Consider the following 20,921-nt stretch of genomic DNA (forward strand, 5'->3'; position numbering starts at 1 on the left):
GCCAGGGGTTGGGGGCCAGGGATCTGTAAAATGTTGGCTGTCGACTGGGTCAGGAGACGGGAGCAGCATTTATCTCATTTTTTGCTTGTTCTGTGTCACACAGCAACTCTGGTGCCTCTCCCACTTCCCACATTAGTCTGACAGAAGCCCCTGGGGCTGTTTGGACTTGAAAGTGGCTCCAGAATATGCAGACAGAAGGTACCGTGGATTCCCAGGCCCTCCTCTCTGCTTGCTTGTTCCCTGACTTTTCCATACCCGACCCATTATTGATCATTATCCTCCCAACACCTGTGAAGTAGGAACTATCTTTATCTCCATTTTACAGAAATGGAAACTGAGACACAAAGAAAGGGGTTATGAGCCCTTCTCAACTCTACCAGGAAATCTGTAGGAGAAATCAAAATAGATCTCCGGAGCTGCTGAATTTCAGTGCAGAGTTGTCCCTCCCAGACCATCCTTCCTCTGGATACAGACAGATGAAGTGCAAGCAAGCTCAGCCCAGCCCTGCCAAAGGCCATTGCAGGTATGTACATAATTAAAGGTGAGTTCTTAGATCCTTTCATTTAGGCACTGACTACAGCAAAAATGTTTCTGAACGGAGACTAAATAAAAGCCTCTCTACCTGGCACATTAAGCATGTCTGGCAGGTACAGGATAGGGCTTTTGTCTGTAGAGCACTTTATATACTTTTGAGGGGAAGGGGTGCCATAATTGTTCCCCTTCTACAGAGGGGAAAACTGAGGAAAAAGATGAGAAGTGACTGCCCCTGTTTGTTTCCAGTTGGGTTTTTTTTCCAGGCAACTAACCTTTTCTGAAGGAAAAGGAGTTGGCACCTGTCTACAAGGAGCTAGATCCAAAGAGGTAGGAGTCAGCACCCTACGAACAGCCAGTTCTCAGTGAACCACCAGCAGGCGCTTTCTGAACCACGGGCCACAACTCAGGAACAAGTGCACTGGTTACATCACAGGGGCTGCATTACGCTACAGAGAATCCCAGAGTTTGGACAACTTGAGCTCACACGATTGAGATTTACTTTCGACGCCCGATTCGGGCCATGAGTTCTGCGTTGGCTGCTGCTTTGGCTTGCATGTCCTTGACTTTGGCTTCTTCGAGCAGGACTCTTAGGATATGCAGAGGGACATCGAGAGACAGAGAGACCTTGGATCCAGGGCTGCTCTTTTTCACAATAGCAGCAGCCCTGTTGTGGTTGAGCTTCAGCAGGGTGGATAGTCCCCCTGGCAATGGCCTGCGTGTCACCTTGCACCTAGACATCACCATAGCACTGGTTCTGTGCCAACGTCCACGTGCTGCTGAGGGGTCCTCCACAGCCAGAAGCTTCGGGGGGGCCTTGCCATTTCCCACTGTTGTTTCTCTCACGGGGTGGTCTCTCTGCTCGTGGCTGGTTTGGCAGCTGTTGGCTCCAGCATCGCTGACCTTCTGAAGCCTCTCACTGCCCATTTCCTTAGAGGCTGTCACTGGAGACCAGGCCACAATCAAGAAGGTCAGTAATGGTAAGACTCTGGGACCGGGCATCATTGCCTAGGAAGGCTGCAAGCAAACAGAGAGCGTGTGGTCAGGGAGGACATGGAAAGCCAACAGGTTGTGCTGAGAGAGCGACAGATGGAGGGCGAGAGTCTTTCAAATGCTACAGCCCCAAATACTTGCCCTGGGTCAGCTACTGTCTTCTGAAGTAACACCACTATTGCTTCCTTCGATGTACCCACCTAAGCAGCATCTGGCGCATGCTCTGAGTTTAGGAAGCAAAGCTCTGAAAGTCCTAGCATCTGCTGGAGCAGGCTGTCACATCCTCACATGTACAAGCACCCTAAGCTTGTGCCTTTCTGAATAAGCTAGTCTCTAAGGTGTCACTGCCCTTTCTTTGGTTTACAGGGGGTTGTTTTAAGTGTTAAAACATGTTTATTTCTCTCTCTTCATGCCAGGCTCTTTGCTCTGCTCCCCAAGGAAATCAGCTAGAAAAACCTTCCCAAACTGGATCACGTCTATGGAAGGGCTTTACTACGTTGTGCAGCCAAAGCAACAAGTAGCATGATTCATTAGATCTTTCCCCTTCACAGCAAACCTAGGATTTGTCTTTTGACATTTAATTGTAAATTAAGCCTCAATGTTAGCTTTTAGTTTTCCCTTCTTCAACTTATTTTTTGGGATGGGGTAGGGGAGTTTCTACTACTTTCAGGCTGAGGGGTCAAGTTTAGAGTGTTTTGCCCTAGCTGTTTGTATCAAGAACTGCTGATCTTCCAGAGACTGGAAGGACTAGTCAGCTGAAAGGAGGAATCCCATACCCATAGCTCCAAGATTAGGAACAGCACAGGTGGAAGGAGCAGGAAGACTGCAGGTTTGTTTTCTCTATGGTCACATTTGCACTGGACTCAAGAGAAGAGACTGAAAAGCCATTTGCAGGTTGTATCAGGCAATTTTCTTATGGTCTTTCTCTTTTCCTCTAAAAATCCACCTTAAGCACTTGCACTGCGAGGACCAGGCATCACGGTAAAAGCATCCTGTCCAAGTAAGAAGCAACCTGCCACCTAACCCTTCATAAATGATGGCTCGAGTGTGAAATCTCACCTGTCCCATAGAATCCTCTCCTGCCAGATGCTCTCCCCTGAAAGCACAGCCTGGGACAGCTTCAGAAAGCAGCTCCAAGTCCTCAGGAGTCAACAGAAAAGGAGTTGGATGCCACACAACTGCTGCTGCTGCTGTGGCTGGTGTGTCCTAAGTAACAGCAGCCCAGCTTGAGGCTTCTGGGTTCTTATCAACCTGCCCCCGCCCACCCCCAAAGCAATTCTGCCCCCTGCCCTGTGAGGGTACCCGCTCTGAGTGGGTCCAGTGACACTGGACAGATACTGCCTCAGTGCAGATGAGATCATCTCGTGGGGGTGGGGGTGAGTGAGGTTATTGCCTCCCCTCCCCAACAAGACAATTAGACCAATTTCAGGGTGTTCCAGGAACTCGATGCTTCTGACTCCTGATGATTTTTTCCATCTAATTGAGCCGTTCTGCTCCTGTCATCCTGGTTTATAGTCATTTGAGGAGAAAAGAAGCCCCAAAACCACATGCTAAAGCTGCTGGCAAAGCCCTGTGACACTTTGGAGTGAGCAACACTTGGATACCAAGTGATCCTGCGGTACGGGATCCTCTTAATATATGGGAGCTTTGGAGTCGGCAGCCCAAGAAGCCCCCAAGCCTTCAGCCAGGGGGTAGAGTTACTGCAAATAATTCACCCCCTCTACAAGGCCACCTGAAGCACAACCCAGGGTGATCAGCCCTTCCTGGTAAGGGGCCTTGGCATGCATCTAACTTTGAGCACTTCAAAGCATATTATAAACTTGAATGCATTTAAGCCCATGATGAGCATTCCATGGGAATCCATATCTTCCCTGTGGGGAAACTGAGGCCCCGAGTGGCAAAGTGACTTGCTGATGGGGGAACAGGCTCCAGTGTCCTGAGTCTGTAGTTCCTGGTGCCATGATCAAGTCAAGTGGTTGCTGCAGTGGTAGGTGATGGGCTGGGTGCCCCGACAAGACAGTTCTAGTCCTCCTACAATTATTTATACATCTTTAAAAACCCCAGCACTGTAATAGTGAGGAACCGTGATGTGCACCTGGAGCAGCATTAGAGCCTCCACACCTCTGTCCGCTCCTCATACTTTAGTCCTATTGACCTCTGAGAAGTCCAGCTGGCATAGTTACTTCCAGCAACCATGTTGCTGGGCTCTTTCCACTCCTCCCTCACCACGGCAAGGCCTTCAGTGCTGCCCAAGGGTTGCACTCTTCATGCTCAGTCCATTGGGAGGCGATGGGGTCTCAAGGCTGAGGGGCTCCACCAAAACCACCCATGAGCTGAGACTGGCACTGGGTCAGTCATATTGCCCTTGGAAAGCTGAGCTGCCACAGCTAGGTGTGTGAAGAGAGGTGGCCTCTCTATCAGGCCATGGCCCTTTAGAGCATCCTAGAGCAGGACCAGGACCACGGCATGAACACAGAATTGGTTTGGAAGCCAGCCTAGCATTTGAGTCCAACGTGCTCTTGTTCAGCTGGTCTTGGCATCACACCGGCAACTTCTGCCTACACAAGATTCAGTTTTACCCAAACACAAATTAACCCACAGCCTCCACACATAGCCCCTACCAACTGTGATGCACCAGTCCCTGGTCCTGCTTGGGTCAATGCTTTCCTGCAGGCTGAGCAAGGCCTGTGCTGGTCTGTCACCCCTTCCATGCCCATAATCTGTGGAGCACCCATGGGTGGACTCGTGACCCAAGGCCTCACTTACGGGACGGGTGGGCAACTGCCCTATTGTGCACAGGCTGGACATTGCGACTGCCTCTCACGCACACACTGGGTGCCTTTGTCTGATGCTATTAATACACATGCTGTGGTTTGGCCATGCTGGACACTCAGCTCCCCACCCCGGCTGACTGGAAGCTGAGCCCCTGCGGTTCGAGTGATGTGTGCGCTGGGAGCCCCCGGCAGTGCCGGCTCCCCCACGGAGCGGTGATGTCACTGCTGGGAAAGCAGCAGCGCCACGCAGGGCAGGCTATTTTTAAACTTGCTCTGGTTTGCAGTGGGGGCTGGTGATTAGCTCCATCCATCACTGTCTCACCAGTTATCCCCGGACTTGATCACCCCACAGAACCCCCTGCCAAAGCCAGGAAGCAGCTACAGGGGCCGAGAAGGGCCTGGGATGGACACACAGCTTTGAGTTTAGTTGGACAACTCCCCCTGGAGTTGGACTCTTTCCCTCTGTGACCCCAAAGGAAGGCTGATGGGATTCTAGCCTGGCACCTGTGCCCCTTGCAGCTGTCCCTACTACTCCCAGCCCATCTCTGCTATGTGGACTTAAAGCCCCCTGCACCCTGGTCCCTCGGCTCTTAAAAGGAACACCCAGACCCTCCAAACTCAGTGGAGCCCACCGTGAGAACTACTAGTACATTGGCTCTGTTGGCTGCAGCACTTGGGCCACCGAGCTCCAGGGCTGTAGCATCTCTTGTGAAAGCTCCCACACTGCCACTGGGGGCAGCATCCACTACTTCCACGTACTCTCACCCAACAATGTTCAAACTGGGGCAGGCCCCAGTGGAAACAGTCTCCAAGCTTGGCACCCATCTGAGGAAATGCTGTCTTCATTAGAAGTCATTACAGTGACCACTTAAGACTCCAGTTAGCACAGCTTTATTGTAAAACCCCCACCCCTCTCACATCCATACACATATACATATGCTGTATACAGATATACACACAGTGCAGCAAGACAGGCAGGGGTCAAACTGACGCACCCCACCATGGCTTTTCCATCTTTTTCCAAATACCTATTAAGATGGTGGCTTCTGGTGGGCGAGAGGCAGCATTCAGGGTGGGGAGGAGCACGGCAGTACAGAAATTTCCAAAGCTGTTTGAAATAACATACAACGGCAAGACCTTACAATAGCATTAGCACCATCCTCAGTGTTTCCCTGTTGAGTCTCATCTCACAGTTCAACACCGCTGGGTTGAAGAGCAGGGGCGAAAGCGTGCGTGGTTACAGGTGCCTCTACAAGGCAGCTCCACACTCGCCTTGAAGGGCTCGCTGGCCTGTGCCTGGGTTTCTTCCAGTGCTGTTGCTCTCAGAGAGAACGCTGGTTCCTGGTGAAGGATGAGGTGAAACTTCTTCAAATGAAAACCTGGTGGGGGCGGGGGGGGGGAAGATGGCGAGCGGGTCCCTCTAGGAACTTGCAGCCCTTCTGCAGGTGCATGTGTTCCACCCAGCGGCAAAACACACATGGATAATGCAGCCGTACCCGCCTCTGAGCTCCCAGCCATGGCTTACAAGTGGAGAAATCAACTACCGAAGCCTTCTTGTGAAACCTGCCCAGCTCCTGACCACACAGGATGTCCAGGTCTCACTAACACCTGGACGTTCTCCCTTTAAATGGAGGATTCTTGCTGGCACAGCCTGTAACATCGTACCCATTTCTGAGGTGCCTCCTTGGGCAGGGTCTGAGCACAAAGGGGCTGGGCAGCAGCTCGATGTTCCCATGAATGCTGGTAGGTGCCCAGCAGTGCCCAGATGTGGTGGAAGCAGGAGGGAGGGGGGGTGCCCACCACCTGTACCTCCTCCCAGTGAACGGCTTGGCTGGAAGTGGGCAGACAAGGTGGCAGATGGAGTGTGTAAACAGCCCCCGTGGCACTGGGGCTCGGAGGCCTGAGAAAACCACCAAGCCCTTTCCTTTGGCTAATGCTGACTGAGACCCCCAAGGAGCATCCTGACTATAACCAGAGGGCAGGAAAGGGGGCCTGTGGCTCAGGAGTGCCCAGCCGCGGCCTTCACTGCCATGTAGCCACCTAGGCATTGCTGTTTGTAATGTGCTTCCACATGGGCACTGGAGCAGCAGAGGAAAGGCTGAGAAGGGCAAGCGGCTTTTCTAACCTAGAGAAAGGGACTCTGGCTCTGGCTAGGACAGGGGCTGGAAGAGGCCTGATCCTCAACCTGTCCTGTCTGACCTGTGAAAGCTTCTCTCTGGCAGAGGTGGCACTGCCCAAAGCGTCTGGAGTTTTCTCCTGCCTGACAGTGTAAGGAGCTTGAGATGGGCTAAGGATAGAGGGCAGGCAGAGGACCTGCCGAAAGAGCCCCCAGATGAAACACAACAAGAGGGAAAGCCAGTGCAGAGGGGAGCACTTGCTGGGACCCTTCCAGCACCTGGGAGCCCAAATGGGGCAGCTCCCTGTAAGCACCAAGGCCATTTAGCCCTTTGGAGCATTCATGGCAGGCAAACTTTGGCTATAAACAAAGGGCTTTGTGCACTTACACTCCCGTTCTCAGCCTTGCACAACACGTTCCAGGCTGGGAGACTCTCAGGCTGGCTCCTCCATTCCCAAGAACTGGCCTGCAGCCTGTGACCTGACACAGAGCCAGCAGCAGCCAGCCTGGGTTTGGTCCAGCTAGTACATTTCATGTGCCATCGGTCATCAGCCTCCAATAAGTTAAAAAGCGCTGGTCCCCCACAAAGCTACAAATATTGTTTCTTCCCCTTTTTGCCATTTGATAAAAATTTCACCTGAACTTAAAAACCAAGAGAACAAATAGAAAAATAACCCCAGAGCAACACAAATACTTAGTACAAAATAGCACCAGTCTCTGGTCCGGGCCGGGGCACCCCGTGCCACAGTAGACAGCAGATGCAGCAGTGAGGGGCGTCTTGGGCCCAAGGCACCACATGTGGCAGGGACATTGAGCAGGCCCCGGCCGGGCTCCCTGGAGGACCTGAAGAAGTCTTTCACGGAATGGGCAGGTGGGGTTCCACTCAGACAGGAAGAGCCCCGCTAAAACAGGGCAGTTCATGGCTTCTTCTTCCCCTCTGACATGCTCCCACCTGCTAGGTAGACATCTGCAGGAAAAGAGAGAGGAGGTGGTGAGGAAAGCAGAGGACTGGAAGGAGGATCCCTCTGCCCTGATCCCTTTCCCCGGTGACTTGAGCAATGGCTCTCAACCCTTTTACACTCAAGGCCCCCCACCAAAAATTGTTCAGAATTTAGCAGCACCTCATTTAAAAAGCGAATTGAAACATAGGAATATTATAATGTAAGCATTATAATCCTTTTTGTAACTAATAACTTATTGATTATATAATTGTAGTTGTATTATATTCATCCCCTCAGGCTGTTCGCAGGGAGCGGAGTGCTCCCTTAGCTCTGCCTGGCCCACCGCATGCTTGCTTCTAGTGCAGCAGGGAACTAAGGGCCACAAAATGAAGCTACTAGGTAGTAAGTTCAACACAAGGAAGTTCTCTTTCACCTAGCGTCTCACTGAAGTGTGGAACCCATTGCCACAAGAGGCTGTGAACGCTGACATTTTAGCCTAATTCAAAAAAGGGACTGGACACATTCTAGGAGGAAAGGGGTGTCAGTAGCTATTGAGCATGAGAGTGAGGGGTACAGCCTCTGGATCAGAACTTCCTGGACCTTAAATGCAGGAGGCTGCAAATGAGAAAGCAACAGTGGAGAAAACCCTGGTCACCCCAGTTCATTCTCCCTTCCAACTTTCGCTCTCTGCCACTGTGTGACACAGTTGACTGGATCTGACCCAGTAAATGGCTTCGTATGTTCTTATGGAACTCCCCACCATGGCTCCAGCTTGTTTGTGGGAACCGGAAACCACTGGGCCAAGGTCTTCCCTTAGCTACACCAGCTACACTATCTAAGGAACAGAGTTCAGGATGCCCAGCTGGCTGAGACTAAGTGCTGGGATGTATACCTAGCACTGGGGAGTGCTGAGGGGCTGGGAGGGACACGGGGTGGGCAAAAGGACCAGGAGGTGGGAGGGGGCCAGCCAAGGGGGTGCTATGGTAGTGAAGCTGTGCCGTGTGTCTCAGTTACCAGGGGGTGCATCAGAGTCAAATGCAGGGAGGTACACATGTTTCTGCTACAGCCACTTTTCTGTTTAGCTTTAACAGGACTCCTGCAAACAGGTGCATGGCCGTGCCATGGTGTCACTGTCACAGTATCCCAGGCAGGTTCTCACAGCCCCCGGTGGAGAACCACAGATCTAGTTTGGCCCTGCTTTCATCCATGCCCTGTGTGAACAGGACATTTGCCATCCTGGGCCTATCAGCATCAGAGCAGAAACAGCCCATGGCTGCCCTGCTGGGCCCTCCTACCTGTGTCCACATGGTGCCTGCACTGGCGATCACAGTCCTCCTTGGCATAGAAGCGGTTGAGGTTCCCACCGCAACCACTGTAGATGAAGGGGCGGCACTCAGCCACTCTTTGGTTGTAGTACCACCGCAGTGTGAACCGGCTGCAGGTTCCCTCATCCAAGGGCAAGCTGCACGGGTTGGCTGGGAGAAAGGAAACAATGAGCAGACTTACTTGGGCAGGGCCCTGGGGCCTGAGAGGGAAGAGACCAGGATGTAGATCCATGTTGCTTGATGTCCTGCTCCCCTCCAGCAGAGAGCATTAGGGAGCTTCATTAATCCTCTTCAGGGCAGAGAAATCTGTGCCCATTGGCGTGGGGGTAGGTTCATGGGATGTGGATGCTGGTCCACTGAGAACTCAGCAGAGATGCACACACTCATTTCACAACAGCCTGACAAAACCAATCAGCCAGACTGGAATGAGTGACTGAGGGGCAAAAGCCTCTGTGATTTGTTTGCCCATCTCTGCCAGCTAGCCTCGCTGCAGAGTGCTTTACTAGAAGGAACTGTCCAGACTGACCTTGCCTGCTCCAAAGAACCAGAAGGTTAGAAAGGAAGAGACCTAGGCTTCTCTCTCCCTCACTGTCTCACACACACACAGCTCACACACACATACACACAGAGCTCACCATCGCTCAGCATGGGATGCTCTGTGTCCTCAGCATCCACATCCTCTCCATAGTCCTCGATGTACATCTGCTCATACTCTGGGTCATCAGAATCCACCACAATTCGCGTCTCCTGCCCTAGAAAACAATCCCGGCCATGTCAGCAACACTCCCCAGAAGGACCAGGCAGGGTGGGAAGGAGCAACGGACAAGGACTTTGTGCTGGTAGCTGAGACCATGTGCAAATTTCTGCCTCACCCTTCCTGGAAACATAACTGATCTAAGTCTCTGCTTCTGGGAGGGGCTAATGGAAATGCCAGATTCAACAGACAGGCCTTAGCAGCATGCCCCTGAGATGCCCAGCTGAGGCCATGGCTTCCTTGGCCAGAGAAAGCCAAGCTAGAGGGGGGCACTAAGGCTGCATGGTACCTGCAAGTGAAGGGCACTGTCATGGCACAGCTTCTAGGCAGGACTGGCACAGATAACACCAGAGAAAGTACATGATGACACAGCACAGAGAGATAAGACTCACCCTCCTCTTCAGCGTGGGACAACTTAAGCACGGGTACTAGTTGAGCCTTAACAGACGGGAACGGTTGGGTGGATGGATAGTTGGGAAGAGGACCTGAGAGGGACAAGGACAGGACATCACACCGGACATGAGAATGACTAACACAGTTCCTGCCAGCTCCAGTACACAAGACAGACGTACCACAGGCCAGGGCTCAAGAGCAGCATCAGCATCATCCACCCCCGCCCCATTTGCTAAGAGCAAGCTAGAGACAGCACAAAGGGAACAGGGTGCTGGCACCCAAAGGGGGACAATGGCTGATAATGAGATAAGCACTGTACAAAGGTCCAAGGTACAAGATCCTTTTTGATTCCCGCCGCTGGGAAGCCTCATCCTATGGCATGATCTGCAAAGCCACTTCCTCCTGCCTGTCGCCAGGCAGGGCCTCCTGGCATATGGGGCTATGCAGCAAATCCATTCACTTCTCCAACAGCTTCTGAAGATCCCAGCATGGGATGACCCTTGGACACACCAAGGAAAATTCATCCCTTCCAGACCCCATACTCCCTAACCGCCCCCTACCCCACATCCAGGGTTGCAGACTGCTGGCTAGAGCATGCACTTGCTCTTGAACACTGCTTGAACATCAGACACACATTGGTGGGTTAAAGCTTCACAACTACACATGCAATGAGGCTATTAAAACAGCAGGGGGGGAGGGGAAATGATGCATGACAGGAGACAGACAAGTGTGGCAAAGGTCTTCAGGTCTTCATGTCTTCCCAGATATGAAGCAGGGTCACCCAACAAGTCTGGAGGAGGCACATCATGGTCACAGGTGCTACACAACGAGACAAGGCTACCACACACATGCCGAGGCCCTGACCCCTCTGAGCTCTGCACTGCCTGAGGCTGGTCCAGCCTGTGACTGCAAACTGTCTGGTGCCTTCTACTGAGAGCGTCTCTCTCCAGCCACATGGGCCTGACTGCTGCCTGCCTGCCGGCCTGCATGTGAGCAGTTTGGTAGATGCTCCAATTTCTCCATCACCTGGTCTGCTGTGATGCTGAGCAGCTCTGGGATCTCTTCTTCCTCTGCTGGAACATTTATGTCTGTTCCTTGCATGTGTCCCCCAGCTGCCTTGGAGAGCAATCAGGCAAATAATTCATGTCATAGTCTGCGCAGCACTACCAGCTTGGCTGTGCTCTCTGCCGGCCTCCTCTTCCCTGCAAACAGCAGCTCCCATTTCCTTTCCTCTCCCTGGAAACCAGCTGTGAACCCTTACTTTCCAGCTCCCCCTTTTCTCCCTTTGCCAACTCTTACCTTCCCCTCTGAGCTTTCTCTGCCTGCACCAACTTGTACCAGACCTGGCCCTGGAAAATCTCCTTCAGGTTTCACCTCCTTGTTCCACCTTCCCTCCATGGCCCATGAGCTCCTATCCCCTTGCATTTCCTACAGCAGTCCTGGTTTGCAGGATCAGCCTTCTCCTACAGCCTGTTGCAATGTACTCAGTGCCTTACTATCAAGACAGGCTCCTCCATGCAAAGCTACCCAGTACTAAAGGTATGGACATATGAACAATTTGCTGCTGGCTATGAGAGAGTGGGGATTTACCTGGCCTCAGTCCCTCCGTGCATGCGCTTACCCCATGGAAACTGGAAGATGAATTGCAATGGCTTTGCCCACTTGATGGGGTCCTGACTACCTGAGAAGGCTTCCACTTAGCATGGGGTGGGAGCACGCATGTGGGGAGATACTGTGAGGCAGCCAACGTGCAATAAAGCCCTGTCCCTCTGAGTCCCGTAAGCATATGTCCCTACTTACTCTCCCTACTCAGGAATCCATGAAAAGCCAGTGGGAAAAGAGAAGGGGATGACGCCACTTGTGAGTTGCCTAGGGTACTGGGTTCAGGGAAGAGGCCACTGCTGTGGCTGTCTCTGCCACACCATCCCAGATGCCTGTCTCAGGTCAGGCATGCCCAGGGCAGGGCTCTTTTGCTGGTCAGATGCTCAGTTATAGACCATCCCCAGCAAAACCCATGCAACAGGGCCCCCAGGTGAACAGGTCTGCAGCCCTCCTGGCTGACGGGGATTTACTCCACAGTGCTGAGAGTCTTTGGGGTGTCTTTGGGGTGTCTTTGGTTGATCCCCCCTGGCTCCCACCATGCACTTGTCTCGATGTTCTGCTGTGCAGACAGCATTCAGGCCTTGTTGGAAAATCTGTCTGGAGCATTTCAAACAGCCCCCAGAAGACCTCCAGACACCTGCTACCTCTATGGCAGCCTCAGCTCCTGCCATTGTCCTACCCTGCCTGCTCCATGCCCTCCAGGTCCTGGCATGGTCAGTAACTCCCAGAGACAGTTCCCCTGCCAACACAGCACCCTCTACACGCTCTCTCTCCAAGTCTCCTAGGACTCATCACCAAGCCAGGATCTCCACAGGGCAGCAGCTCCCTGGCCCTGAGAGAGAATAAATGCCAAGCCAGCTGCGTTGACCTGCACCCTGCCTTCATGAAGCCTGCTGCATATCTGGGAGAGGGACCTGCTTGGCAAGAACAAGTTTTCCGCTGTGAGCTGGGACCATAGGAGGAAGAAAGCCAAAGATGCGATGCTTACGTGATCCAGAAGAGGGGTAACGGCCGCCACAGGCTGCAGGGAGAGAGAGGCAAGGTTAATGGCTGGGAAAACCCCTTTGGGCAGCTGGCAATTGGACAGAGGCTGTCACTAGCTGGGGATCCCCAGGGCCAAGCTGGCAGGACTGCAGGGTGCAGCACACACATGCTAAGGACAGGCATCCTGGCCCATGCTACTGCCCCAGTAGTTGGGGCGGCAGGACAGGGGAGGGGCAAGAGGGGAAGGGAGGAGTGTAGGGCCCCTGGGCCCAACTTACCGCAGTGCTGACTCATCTCCTGCCTCACAAACTCTCGGATCTCTTCTTCCTGCAGAGCAAAGAGCCAAGTGAAGGGATCAGGCGGAGATGCTCCCTCCCCTGCCAGGGCAGGGGCACCTCAGCAGGCCTGAGGACAAGTGGAGGGAAAGAGCCCCCTCTCTCCATTTTAGCCCATGAGCCAGACACAGAGGAAGCTGATAGAGGGGAAAGACTCCGTCCTGCCAAGCAGGAGACCAAGCCTGGAGTGCAGGTGCCAGCCCTGGGGAAGGGAAGTACACCACTGGGCAAGGCCACACCAGGGCAGTGCTGAGCGGGTAGGAGCTCTCCTCACCATCATGCCAGGCTCTCCCTTCTCTCCTCTAGGACCTTCAAGGCCTGGGTTCCCCTGAAGACAAGCACAACAGGAAATCAGAGCTGTGTGACCAGGGCAGCAGCTCTCCAGGCCAGGACAGCCTCTCTGCAGAAGCCCAGGGTGGGCTCAAGGTTGAGCTGGCAATTCAGGGCATCCCACCAGAGACACTCACGCACCTGCTCTCCTCGCTCACCGGGGATCCCTGGGACTCCTCGGGTACCTGCCACTGACTCCCCAGAGGGGCCTCTTTCACCCTGTGGCAGGAACACACCATGAGAACCTGTCCAGATTCAGGTCTAGGGCTGGGCTGCTGGAGGGATCCCGCAGACCACGCACAGACCCACCCCCTCCTCCCAGAGGCTCCCGTAGGTGCAGAGAGGGCACTAGGGCCACAGCTGCCAGCTGGCTTAGCCCCACCTGTTCTCAGAGGTTCCTCAGCCAGATCCAATACGTTAGGCTCTACTCCCCAACAAGGGGAGCCAGGGTCCCGTGGCCAGGGAGGAACCCAGCTCTGTGGGAGAGCCCCCTGGGCCAGCCCTGGGCAGTGCTAGAGCTGGTCTGGGGAGTGAATAGAAGGTCCTGGGAACCACCTGAGCCCAGTGCTTCCAAACAGCCCGAGCGAACACTGCACCCTTGCAGAATGCTATGGCAGGCCCTTGCCAGCATTACTGAGGCCCCAGAGTCCCCCAGGAGACAAGGTAACCATCCCAGAGCTACAGAGGAGCCAAGGCAAGTACCAAACTCAGGGGCAGTGACAAAGTTCTGGGAATAGAATTCAGGAGCCCTGATTCCCAGTCCCAGCCACAGGGCAACAGTGCCCTTGCCTCCTGCAGACCTGTCTCTGCCCACTGCTCGCTGCACAGGGGCCTTCAGAGGGAGAGGCTCCTTCCCAAAGTCTGTCCCTGCTATTTGTTGCCAGGTCCCTCCTCGCTGCCCTTGGGATGGAGACACCAGGAAGAACTGAACCAGATGGGGAAGAGGAACCTCCACAAACTGGCTTGTGAATCCTGCAGGCACAGGCTAGAGGCCACTGCTCCCACCTGACCTAGGCAGCAGGAAGGGGAGGGGCTGGGTTTTGGGGTCCAGTGCTCTTCATTGTGGAGGCAGTGGCTAGCCATCCAAGGTATCTGTGTAGAGGGGACGGGGTTCTCACCTTTTGTCCTTGAATGCCCTCAGGGCCCTTGGGTCCAACATTCCCTGGTGGGCCGGGTGGCCCCGGGGCTCCATCGCTGCCCCTAGGCCCTGAAGCACCTATAATACCTGGAGCACCCTAGGGAGAGAGCAGAGAGTCAGGCAGGGCATGACTGCTGCTCCACACGTGGGGCGGCCAGAGTGCAGATGCCGCTAAGCCTGGCACCAGGCCCTCATTGGGTCAGCATAGGACAGGCCTGTTCTGCATGCCACAGACACGGTGCCAGCACTTGCTAACTTATCATGGGACTTGTAACAGGTGGGTTTGCTCTCCTTAAAGCCCCTGCCTCCTAGCAATGGAAATGAGCTTAAAAATATGACCTGAAAGCTCAGAAACCAGAAGGAACCACACATTGTTCATCTGTAACCCCTTGGGATTTGCAAATCAGTGCTGTGATTCCTGAGGGTCTGAGGCCCGACCAGGAAGCACCAGGGTTAGTGACAGTGTCCGCCCTTCCCCCCCTCTACTGTCTGGGTGCAGGATGACAGCAGGGCAGGTCACGGATAGTCTGAGCCAGACCTCCCAGGGTGCGTCTGCTCTCAGTGACTAACAGCTCTACACCTGGACTGACCCTGCTGAAATCCTGCTTTCATCCCAAAAGCACTGGCCCTGCCAGGTTGGCATCCTGAGGATGGCAGGAAGTTCAAGGGTTTCAAGCCAGTTTTGGGACCCTCATCTCAGTTATACAATCACCACAGGCCTTCTGACAGCTGAGTCTGTCTATACACTGGGCAAGGTGTGGGCCTGGACAGCTGCCAACAAGCACTTGAAAGCTCCCTGGCCATCAGGAAGCTGCAGGCACCTCTGCCAGGCCATCATGCTAGGGCTGGGAGCTGCTCTGGGAAGGTCACCAGAGGCCCAAGAACTTAGGAGCAGGCGCTGACCCTGTCAAAACTCTCACAGACATCCAAGATGGGAACACAGCTTTTCATGTGGCATAACTCACCCGGTCCCCCTTTTCCCCCTGGTCTCCTTTGGCTCCTTGCTGCCCATCAAATCCCCTGTCACCCTGTGAAAGTAAAGAGCCAGGTGGTGTTTCTGTGTGCTTTTGGGGAGAAGGATGGAGGGAGGGAGTACCTATTGGCAAAGCCCCCAGTGTGGGGTATGGGTACGGATTCCCAGCATGTTAAAGCTCATTTCCCTACACAACAGGGTACTCAAGGTATGGCCTCCAGAGTGCTCCTCATGGCAGCCAGCGAGAAAGAGCCTGGCACAGTATGGAACCAAAGCTGCTGGCACGCCACATGGAGCTGCTGGGGTGAGGAGGAGGGCAGAGCTTCCTCCCTGTTGGAGCAGATGGGACCCTCTTCAGGGCTTCTGTGCCAGCAGCATGCAGCTCCCAGATGACCGGGCAGGGAGGAAAGCACTTCCCCTTTCAGCACAGGTGTGGGTAGGACAGGGACCTGGGAGACCCTCTGCAGATCCTGAGGAAGGCATCCACACTTGTGCGCTCAGGCTGCCCTCCCCAGAGCTCAATATGCAGGGCAGAGCTGTGGCACAAGGCCCTGGAGACTTTGCAGCCTCCACTACCAGCACTGGAGACCTCCAGCTCTTGGTGCCCGGGACTATGGGCATGCATCAGTTAACTAACACCAGCTCCAACCCAGGCACCTGAGTGGGGAAACCAGCCAGCCACAGCCCCCCCGCCCTTCCCTCCCTCCCCAATTCATGCCCCCATTTCCCTACCTTGGGGCCCATGAGGCCTTCTTTCCCAGGGATCCCCGGGGCTCCCGACATGCCCAGCTCTCCCTAGAGAAACAAGCAGAGGTTCATTAGGACTGCCAACGCGTGCTCCCCTCAGAGTGCCTCGGTGCCAGCTGTGTGCTTACCGGCTCACCCTTCCGTCCTGGCAGTCCTGGTCGGCCTGGCATCCCTGACTCCCCCTAGAGTGGGCAGAGGAAGATGTGTCAGTAGGGATGCCAAGAAGGGAGGGAAAGCAGCTTGACTCCTGCTCAAACACAGGGGCTGCAGGGCTGCAGGGTAGGACCAGTCCGAGGCATCTTCTGTCTTGTGCTGTGTCAGCACTGACAGCAGTCATACAAAGAGTTTAGGTGATGGATTGTACAGGATGGTTTGGACAGGGCTGGTCCTGCCTCAGGCAGGGGTTGGACTAGATGACCTCTGGAGGTCCCTTCCAGCCCAACATCTCTAGGATTCTATGAATTCCTGTAGAGAGATGCTGCAAGGCCCTTCTCCCAGAGGTAACTCCACTGGCACATCCAACCCACAGCACAGTCCCACCTTCCTGCCACACTGGGATCCACCTCTGGGCCTGAGCTGCTGACAGGCTGGAGAGGGGATCCTGGCACTCACCTTCTCCCCCTTGCTCCCATCCTGGCCGCAGGCTCCCTTCATTCCCCGGTCTCCCTGCAGGGAAGAGCAGGGGTCACAATATCACAGAGGGGCAGAGACAGTTTGCTTCCAGCACTTGGCCCTGCTTTGAAGGGGGACACTAGGCACCACAGACAGGATTTGTGCTGGGCCCCAGGTTTCAGGCTGGGGCAGGACTGCCCACCTTGCAGGTGGTGCCACCACATCAGAGCCTGGGAGACTACAGCCCCTAGGAAGAGGGCGCAGAGCAGTGCCCACCCCATGGCAAGCCTGAAGCCTGGGGTCTCCTGGGACTGTCCTCAAGCCGACAGGGAGAGAGGCCTCTGTTTCCCTCTGCCATGCCCAAGCACTGTACCAGGCTCAGACAGGTGGGGCTCTCTCATGGTCACATGGGAGATGTTTCATAGTTTCATAGTTGGTAGGGTCAGAAGGGACATGAGCAGATCATCAAGTCCGACTCCCTGCCATGGCAGGAAAGAGTACTGGAGTCAAACGACCCCGGCAAGGTGTACATCTAGATGGACTGAGGCAAACTCCCCACCTTAGGACCACGTATTCCCATCGGTCCCATGTCGCCCTTCTCTCCTCTTGTGCCAGGGATCCCGTCCTTTCCTGGCTGCCCCTGAAGGAAAACAAGCACAGAGTGACCCTGGGGCTCAGCACCTGGCATGTAGGGGGCATAGCAGAAAAGGGCTGGACCTCACCGGCTCTCCAGGCTCTCCTGATTCACCGACTTCACCCTGCAAGAGGGAAGACACCCGGTCAGGACTGGCAAGGCTGTGGGCATCAGCAAGGTCGCATACACACACACAGGTATGGTCAGGGCGGAGTTGGGGCTGCATGTGTCAGTGAGGGGCCCCAAGCATGCACTGCTCAGGGCTGGCAGGGCTGCGTGCATGGCTAGGTATGTGTTCACATCTGGCAAGGCTGTGTGTCAGCAGGGGGTGAGTGCAGACAGGTTACGGCTATCTGTGTTTGGCAGGCACATGTGTTCCCTGCCTAGCATGCACACACACACACACACACAGCCCCCACTCCTCTACCCCATGTGCAGGCTCAGGCCTGCCTGTGGGAACGCCCTTACCTTCTGCCCATCAGGGCCACGGGCTCCTGGGAAGCCTGTGGAGCCCTTATCGCCCTGCTGCCCTTTGACACCCTGTGGGGCAAAAGAAGAGGTCACTGCCTGGCACGAGAAAAGTGCCCCCTGTTCCCCTGTACACGCAGGGGCACGGATCCGCTGGCAGCTCACTCTAGGCTCAAACAACGTCTTACCAATCTGAAAAGATGCCTGATGACTTCACCTGAGGCAGGGGCCCCCCAGCTCCTGCCCCCAGCGCTGGCTCCTGCCAGTGTCCCAGGGGAAGGAGGCATCCCAATGGGCTGAGCGTATCAGCCACTGTACCACTGTGTGACAACTGGGGATGGGTGGGACAGGGAACACCAAGCTATCCCTGGAGCTGTTTCTGCATAGTCCCACACTGGGTCATGCCCCAGCAGTGCCCCAGTGCTGGCTGCAGCCCCAGGCCCTGAAGCTCCCACAGATACTGGTTTAAAGCCCCTGCCCCACACCAATTGCTCTCCCCTGTCGAGGGCTCACATACCTTCTCGCCTGGGAGGCCCTGGTCCCCTTTGTCGCCTTTATCTCCCTCGTTCCCCTTCAGGCCCCGATCTCCCTGGAGTGGGGAGGAGCAGAGGAAGAAGAAGTCAGATCCCCACAGAGGCAAGGATTTGACATGCAAGGAGGACTCAGATGGGAAGAGGTCTTGGGCAGAACCTTGCTGTAGCTAAGGGGAGACGGCTGAGGAGGTCTGTGAGGGAAGATCTGCACATGAACCCTAAGCAGGGAGCGAGGTCACACAGGGCTAGAACCACCAGCAGAAGTCTCCCTGCTGGAGTAAATCCTCCCCACAAAGGGAAGGACATGGCCCTGGGAAGAGCCTATACCCACTCCAGCCATGGGGAACGGGGCTCCATCTGGGCTGGGGCACTCACCGGTTCGCCCTTGTTGCCACGGGCCCCCGCCTGTCCCTCAACGACAATGGTGTCACCCTGCACAGGGAAAGACAATGCAGTGAGAGATCAGCATGCACCTTCTCCAAGCCCTGCCACACTGCAGCTCCCAACCCCACCAGCTCAACAGTGTCACGTGCTGCTGCCCACACACCTGTCTGCTGTCTAATGTGGCCAGTTCCCCAATGTCCACTGTGTGGTGGACCTCACCGCAGCACAGGAGGGGCCACAGACCCTGCCAACATGGCTGTGAGAGTGTGGGGGCTCCTGTCAACTGACTGGCCGCTCTGGGGCCAGGAAGAGGTCACGGTGGGCAAGACCCAATACCGACAATTGGCACTGGGGGCAGACAGGCTGTAGCAGCAGTGGGGGCACAGCAACAGATGAATGAGGCACTCACCTTGTCTCCCTTTAACCCCATTGGTCCCACGTCTCCCTGTGGGGGAAGGCAGTACAGTGAAAGACCTACCTCATGTGGGGTGGGGGGTCCCATCTCAGCCAGGACCCACCCGGGCACCACAGCCCCATGCTGACACTCCTCCCCAACTGCTTGGGGACAGGGAGGCAAGGAGCCAGACTCCACCGGGCATGAGGGGATGAGGGTCTCTGGAAGGAGACCCCAGACTGGACTTGAGGACAGCGCTCAAGATGGGCTGACTATTTGAACCAGATGCTTGGAGAAAAGCTGAGCTGGAGGGAGAGCTTAGGCTTCCCTGGAGACAGCCCATGTCCCAGTGGGTGGCGGGGAGACATCCAGGGGCAGCTCCCTGCCTGCCCGACTCCAGCCCTGGCCCCTGCTGGGATGCACCAGGCAAACAGGCTCCCAGAGTCACCAGACAGTGGGGGCAGACTGAGGGGACCTCCCCACCCCCAGCTGCCCCTTCCTTCCCCCCCAGCACTGTCCTTACTTTGTCACCTCGCTCCCCTCGGTTCCCAGGCAGCCCCTAAGGAGAAAAGAGAAGGGGAGTTACTGTGCCTGCCTGGGGCAGAGCAGAGCCCCAGCGGGAGGGGCAGGCAACGGGTGGGGGGGGGGCGGGTGCATTTACCGCAGGCCCACGATCACCCTCCAGCCCTGGGCGCCCATCTTCACCCTGAAAAAGGAAGATGACAATGAGACAGAGCTGGGAAGTGGGGGCCAGGCAGGGAGGCATGCTCCCTGTGCAGGATGAGGGCAGAGAGGCAGAGCTCAGGGCAGGAACCTGAGCCTGAGGAGGTCCTGGGCATGGGAAGCCTCCTGGGTAGTCAGCGCGGGGCTTGTCTCAGACCCAGGCACAGGGTGGGCCCCAGGGGCTCCCTGTTTCTCAGGCCACACTTGAGAGGAGCCGCATTACAGCCCAGAGCCAGGGGGCTGCCAGACTTCCCAGAGCTACAGTGCTGTCCATGGGAGCTGCCTCATGGCAATACTGGACACTGGTCGAGGTGGGGTGAGCAGGGTCTGAGTGTGGGTGTGAGGGAGAGGAGATACGCACCCGAGGCCCTGGGTCTCCTCGCTCGCCTCTGGCTCCTGGCAGCCCTGTCCCCACATCTCCCTGTCATACAGGGAAGGAGAGAGAAAGGCCCATCTGTGACCCTGCAGCTAGTGGCAGCCTGCTTGCAGTGGCCTGAAGCAAATGCCCTGCTGCAGTTGCCCCACTCCACAAGCTGCCCATGTGCTCCATCCCAGCCCCCCCACACCGCTGAGCCTGGGCCCCAGCCACAGCCCCTGCCACAGATCTCCTGACATCACAGTGCCCAGGGAGAGGTGTGCTCCCTCTCCGCACTGCTCCCCTGAAGCTGCCCAGGGAGGATTCACCAGCCACCTGCTCCTTGCCTGCAGGGCTCTGCTGGCTGCTGGGCAGGGGAGTGTCTTTGCAGTCTGCTGGGCATGTGGCAGGACAGGCACTTGCTTGTCCTTCTCAGCCTCCACAGCCGGGCTCCACTGTTACCCCCCCCACCCCCCCCATGCTCTCAAACACCAGCTCCTGCAGGGAGGGTGGCTGCACAGGAAGAAAGGCAGTCAACAGGCCTTGGCAGGGAGGTCCAAGACACCCCAGAGAAGGTGGCGATGAGAAGCCTCTGCCATCACCCACTGCATCAGCAGGGCAATCCCAGGTGCTCCCCACAAGCCCGGCTCCTTGGGGAGATGGGGGTTCATCCAAGGAGCAGAGGATATCCAAGAACCCACTCCAAGACCCCCACCCAGCCCATCCAGAGCAGCAGGACCTGGATGCAGTAACAGGTAGAACCAGAGCCTACCTTGTCCCCCTTCAATCCTGAGATGCCCGGGGTCCCCTGAAAGGAAAGAGAGGCAGATCAGTGCTTCCCATGGCCCCTAGGGTCTGCTCCACCAGAGGCAGCACAGTAAG

General features: G+C 55.7%; 1 protein-coding gene across 5 annotated transcripts in view; it reads right to left on the reverse strand.

Annotated features, from left to right (window-relative positions):
- Window positions 1-5,173: 5,173 nt before the first annotated feature.
- The window catches only part of COL7A1 (collagen type VII alpha 1 chain), an 84,018-nt gene continuing 68,270 nt past the window's right edge, over window positions 5,174-20,921 (reverse strand). For all 5 annotated transcript variants that reach the window (XM_059716038.1, XM_059716036.1, XM_059716039.1 and 2 more), the window contains exons 97-119: window positions 20,812-20,847; window positions 20,046-20,105; window positions 19,623-19,667; window positions 19,485-19,520; window positions 18,977-19,012; window positions 18,559-18,615; window positions 18,168-18,239; window positions 17,651-17,722; window positions 17,271-17,306; window positions 17,108-17,188; window positions 16,549-16,602; window positions 16,065-16,118; window positions 15,922-15,984; window positions 15,182-15,244; window positions 14,197-14,313; window positions 13,220-13,297; window positions 13,023-13,076; window positions 12,692-12,740; window positions 12,418-12,450; window positions 9,827-9,919; window positions 9,316-9,432; window positions 8,651-8,830; window positions 5,174-7,381 (exon numbers count right to left, since the gene is read on the reverse strand). In XM_059716038.1, the coding sequence (XP_059572021.1) occupies window positions 7,332-7,381; window positions 8,651-8,830; window positions 9,316-9,432; window positions 9,827-9,919; window positions 12,418-12,450; window positions 12,692-12,740; window positions 13,023-13,076; window positions 13,220-13,297; window positions 14,197-14,313; window positions 15,182-15,244; window positions 15,922-15,984; window positions 16,065-16,118; window positions 16,549-16,602; window positions 17,108-17,188; window positions 17,271-17,306; window positions 17,651-17,722; window positions 18,168-18,239; window positions 18,559-18,615; window positions 18,977-19,012; window positions 19,485-19,520; window positions 19,623-19,667; window positions 20,046-20,105; window positions 20,812-20,847 (1,536 nt within the window). In that variant the 3' untranslated portion in view covers window positions 5,174-7,331. The remainder of the gene's footprint in view (window positions 7,382-8,650; window positions 8,831-9,315; window positions 9,433-9,826; window positions 9,920-12,417; window positions 12,451-12,691; window positions 12,741-13,022; window positions 13,077-13,219; window positions 13,298-14,196; window positions 14,314-15,181; window positions 15,245-15,921; window positions 15,985-16,064; window positions 16,119-16,548; window positions 16,603-17,107; window positions 17,189-17,270; window positions 17,307-17,650; window positions 17,723-18,167; window positions 18,240-18,558; window positions 18,616-18,976; window positions 19,013-19,484; window positions 19,521-19,622; window positions 19,668-20,045; window positions 20,106-20,811; window positions 20,848-20,921) is intronic.

The sequence above is a fragment of the Alligator mississippiensis genome, chromosome 12, assembly GCF_030867095.1.
Source record: "Alligator mississippiensis isolate rAllMis1 chromosome 12, rAllMis1, whole genome shotgun sequence".
In the NCBI taxonomy this organism is placed as follows: domain Eukaryota; kingdom Metazoa; phylum Chordata; order Crocodylia; family Alligatoridae; genus Alligator; species Alligator mississippiensis.